Below are 4,743 nucleotides of genomic sequence, written 5' to 3'. Positions count from 1 at the left end.
ACATCACAGACTTGCAGGCTCAGCCAGCATCAGTCCTGAGCAAGGCTTCTGCCCAGCGTGGAGTCCCCTGCAGAATCAGCAAGCCTAAGAAATATTATCAACTCATTGCATTAAAGTCTACTGGGGGTTCCTGCTGATATACTCCAACCCATTTTTGAAAAAGTAGTGTTTTCCAGCATCCTCACCTATCCAGAACATAAGTAAAAACTTGGGAGTTTCTTGCTTATTAATGAAAGCTATGAAGTCTAAGTCCAACTGGGCCCAGAACCCAAGTTGTAGCATAATGGTATTTCATCCAACCAAAGAAGAGTTTAATGATTTCGACAAATACATTGCTTATATGGAATCCCAAGGTGCACACCGAGCAGGCCTGGCCAAGGTAATTCCACCCAAGGACTGGAAAGCCAGAGAGACCTATGATGATATCGATGACATCTTAATAGCCGCTCCTCTCCAGCAGGTGATTTCTGGGCAGGCAGGTGTGTTTACTCAGCACCACAAAAAGACGAAAGCCATGACCGTGCGTGAGTATCGCCGCTTAACAAACAGTGAAAAACACCAGACACCATTCTACTCTGATTTTGAGGAACTGGAGCGAAAATATTGGAAAACACGCCCCTATGATTCACCGGTTTATGGTGCGGACGTCAGTGGCTCCTTATTTGATGAAAGCACGAAGCAGTGGAACCTTGGACACCTGGGAACCATTCAGGACCTGCTGGAACAGGAGTGCGGAGTGGTCATCGAAGGCGTCAACACCCCCTATCTTTACTTCGGCATGTGGAAGACCGCCTTTGCCTGGCACACGGAGGACATGGACCTTTACAGCATCAACTACCTGCACTTTGGGGAGCCCAAGACTTGGTACGCGGTGCCCCCGGAGCACGGCCGGCGCCTGGAACTCCTGGCCAGGGGGCTTTTCCTGGGCATCTCGCGGGGCTGTGAGGCCTTCCTGCGGCACAAGGTGGCTGTCATCTCGCCCACCGTCCTCAAGGACAACGGCATCCCCTTCGGTCGGGTCACTCAGGAGGCTGGAGAGTTCATAGTGACGTTTCCCTATGGCTACCACTCTGGCTTCAACCACGGCTTTAACGGCGCGGAAGCCATCAATTTCGCCTCCCCGCGCTGGATCGATTATGGGAAAGTGGCGTCACAGTGCAGCTGCGCGGCGGCCCGGGTCGCCTTCTCTATGGACGCCTTCGTGCGCATCCTGCAACCAGAGCGCTACGAGCTGTGGAAACGCGGGCAGGACCGGACCGTGGTGGACCACAGGCGGCCCATGGAGCCCAGCAGCCAGGGCCTGAACGCCTGGAGGGAGGTCCGCGCCGCCTGGGGAGCGCTCTGGGCCCGAGGCACCACCAGCCACGCCGCGCTCGGCGCCCACGTGTGCCTGTAGCCGCGGACGGTGAGACCCGCCACCGAGTCCCTGTGCCTGCTGTGTCCCGGCGCCCTTCGCCGGTCCGGGGTTCTTGCTCGGCCCAGTTTGAGGCTGCGGCCACCTGCACCTCTGGGGAGCCCGGCCCGACCCAGCCGCCAACCCCAGGTCCGACCCCCAGGTCCGACCCAGCCGCCAACCCCAGGTCCATCCGCCCCAGATGGCCACCCAACCTCGTCGTCGTCCTTGGAAACAGGGGACTCAGGAGCCAACTGCTCTCCCCAGGGCTAAGAGGAGGCTTTCCTTGGACACTGCTCAGGACCCAGAGGCTCAGCCCCTGCCTGTGGTTGCACCCTCGCCGGACAACGCTGACCCGCTCAGCCCTGGGCTCCAGCATCCCGCCAAGGCTTCTGGGTGTGGTTGTGGCCCTGTCCCCTAAGCCCAGGGGATGCCTTTCTACCCCACTGCTCTTGCGTGGGGATCCTTTGAGGCTGGTCGCATTGACATTTCAGAGCTTTGGCTATTTGCAGGTCACTAGTCTTGCATGAGAGTCCTGCACTTTTCTTAATAATTATATCAAAGCATTTCAAGCCAAACTTATTTTTCTGAGCTTGTTGCCTTGTGTGATGTTGGTGAGTGAGTTTGGGCTTGATTGTTGGGTTCCAGCTGGCTGGCTGGGTTGGGGGATTTGGTTTGCAGCCCTATCTGAAGGGAGACTTGGAGGAAATCACCTGACACTTGGCTGATCCAGGTTGCTAGGAGAGATGAGCAAACACAGGGCAAAAAGTGCCAGCATGTGAAAATCTTCCCTCCAAGTCTCCACTGCCTTCTCAATGCTCTACGTACATTTCACATGGTTAAGTCATTGACACATCCCAATAAACAAATCCACAAATAAATGAACAAGACAATTTCAAGTGGGCATATGTTCTGTGAAAAGATTAAAGGGGGTGGGGTGATAGTGCAGAATGGGCGGTGTGGTTCCGGTGGTCAGGGGATACTTCATAAAGCAGGAGACCTTTCTGAGTCCCAAATGACAAGAAGGAAGGTCCAGAGCTGATGTCCACTTGGATAAAACAACAAGTGTAACAGCCCTAAGATAGAGCTTGGTGCTTTTGTGTGTATAGAGAGGAAGCTCATTTGTATCTGGGGCTAGAGAAGGGAGAGGCAGGATCTTGTAGCTCATGTTAAATATTTGAGATTTTTCAACTTGAAATGAGAAGGCATTGGAAGTTTAAAACAGCACTTGACATGATATAATTTGCATATTTAACTAATCACCTTAATTGTTCTGTGGACCGCTTGGGGGCAGGAGAAGTAGGTAGAACATCTAAGTAACACAGGTGAGAATCGATGGTTACTGACTTAGGCCATAGTGTTGAGAATGCACAGAAGTGGCCAAACTCAGAATAAATTTTGGAAATTGAAAATGATAGTTTGGATGCAGAAGGAACATGTGACTCCAAGTCTAGTTGTTACTGTGACATCACACTGCATGTGTCTTTTTTTTTTTAAGAAATAAATTTAGGTTTCATTTCAGGGGCCAAACATAGGCAAACTTTTCAAGTATTGAAGCCTCCAAGGAATTGGTTCTTAAGCTCCAAAATGTGCTCTTCTGACAATTTCTCTCCTATTTTATTGGCTCACCTCATGGATTTGCTGTGACTTAGAGGAAAGGTCAGGCTTAGGAAGCAGACGGGCCTGGCTCAATTCTGGCTCAGGACTCACTGATTATGCCATCTTGGACAAGCATCTGAACGCTCTGGTCCAGTTCCCCACGTGGCACACTGAGGAAATAAGATTAAATAATAAGATGTGAGTGAAGGCACCCTAGTGGGCTCTCTGCTTCTGTCTCAACCACCACCCCAGTTCAAGCTACCATCTCTCATCTGGATCTTTATAAATGTTTTGCTTCATTCATTCTGGGGCACTCCAGTCTGCCCATTTCTGCCCAGAAAGCAAATGTGATTGTGTCTACGCCATTGAAAGATTAAAATCCTCAACATGATTTATATAATATTTCTTTCCAAACTGCAGGACATGAGCCATTAGTGGGTCATAGAAACAACTTTGTGGGTTACCAGCAGCATGTTTTTTAAAGGGGAACAAAATAGAATACAACAGAAATACTAGATTGCAATGTCAGTTTTAAGCATAAAGATTATTACATGAAGCTTGTTTTCTCAATATGGGTCCGTGTCCTGCTGAAAAATGTTTGACGGCCTCTAGCCTATGATCCCCTGAATGCTGTGTCTCCTGCCTCCTTTAGCCCTATTTCTCATAACCTTCTCCCAGGTCTCTGTTCTCTACCCACACCCAACTTCCTTAAATTCCTCCAACATATCATGTTCCCTTCTGCTGGGAGACCCCTTAGCCCATGCTGCTTTCCTCTTTGCCTAGTTCATGTCAACATCTTGGTCTCAGACCAGACAACACTCTTCAGGCAAACACGCCCTGAATCCCCGGAGGGGCAGGTTCTCAGAGCTCCACGTTCAGTGTGTGTCATTATTCCTTTCATAGCTTGTTTCTTTGATTAACGACAAGCTTCCCCACTAGTTTTCGTCTGCAGGACCGCAGGGACCCTATTCTTGTTTACCACTGTACCCAGTCGCTGAACCCAGGTTGGCACATAGGCACTCAAGAAAGAAATATGAATCAACCAACCTACCAACCAGTGATGTTGGCCGGTCTCGTTTCTTTCTTGGTTTTGGTTTTGATTCTAAGCCTCGAAGCACCAAGTAAACCACAAGAGCTGTCCTATTTCCCCAGGTCAGGAATTTCCTAGAAGAGGATTTTTAACTTGGGTCTCCTGGCTTCTGATCTGCTGAAACTTCATCAAAGTTGTGTCCGTGTGTTGGCGGATGAGCATTTCGCTGGGAAGGGGGAGACTGATTTCCGTCGGATGTCACTGGGGGTCCCTGCCCATCAGAGCCAAAGAGCCACAGTTCTGTGGGCATCTCCTGCCGCCTCTTTGCATCCTTGAGGATCCCTGGGGCGCGCTGGCTCAGGAGGCTTCTAGGCTCCCAGCCCCAGGGACGGTTACTTCCCGTTTCCTCCGATTAAGCTGACCCGGTTCATACCTTTCAGTCTTGGGAGCGCGCGTCCCCGAGCCTGCGAGCGCAGACTGCAGAAACCAGGCGGTGCAAGTCCGGGTGCATCCCCGCGCCCGGCGCCGGGCCTGCGCAGCCCTCTTCATGGAGGAGGGTGAGAGGGAGGCGCGGCCTCGGGACGCGGACCCGCCCCTGCCGCCGGGGCCGCCCAGCTCGGCCCGCAGAGCGCTAGCTCAGCCGCGCCGCCCCCGGCTTCCGACTTCCCCGCGGCCCCGCTCGGCGGCCTCGCGCTCTCCCCGCCCGGCCCGCGGACGCGCC

At 52.2% G+C, this 4,743-nt stretch overlaps 1 protein-coding gene across 1 annotated transcript; it reads left to right on the top strand.

Moving 5' to 3' along the window:
- Window positions 1-229: 229 nt before the first annotated feature.
- On the top strand, window positions 230-1,814 carry LOC309965625 (lysine-specific demethylase 4D-like; the record flags this gene model as incomplete). The annotated part of the gene is given in 3 exon segments (XM_082845212.1): window positions 230-1,334; window positions 1,337-1,572; window positions 1,575-1,814. Coding segments are annotated over 3 exon segments (1,581 nt in total).
- Between the last annotated feature and the right edge of the window lie 2,929 nt (window positions 1,815-4,743).

The sequence above is a fragment of the Leucopleurus acutus genome (genome assembly GCF_964270905.1).
Source record: "Leucopleurus acutus genome assembly, chromosome: 8".
NCBI lineage: Eukaryota > Metazoa > Chordata > Mammalia > Artiodactyla > Delphinidae > Leucopleurus > Leucopleurus acutus.
The sequence above is the reverse complement of the archived record's forward strand: the minus strand, read 5'-3'. Positions and strand labels throughout refer to the sequence as shown.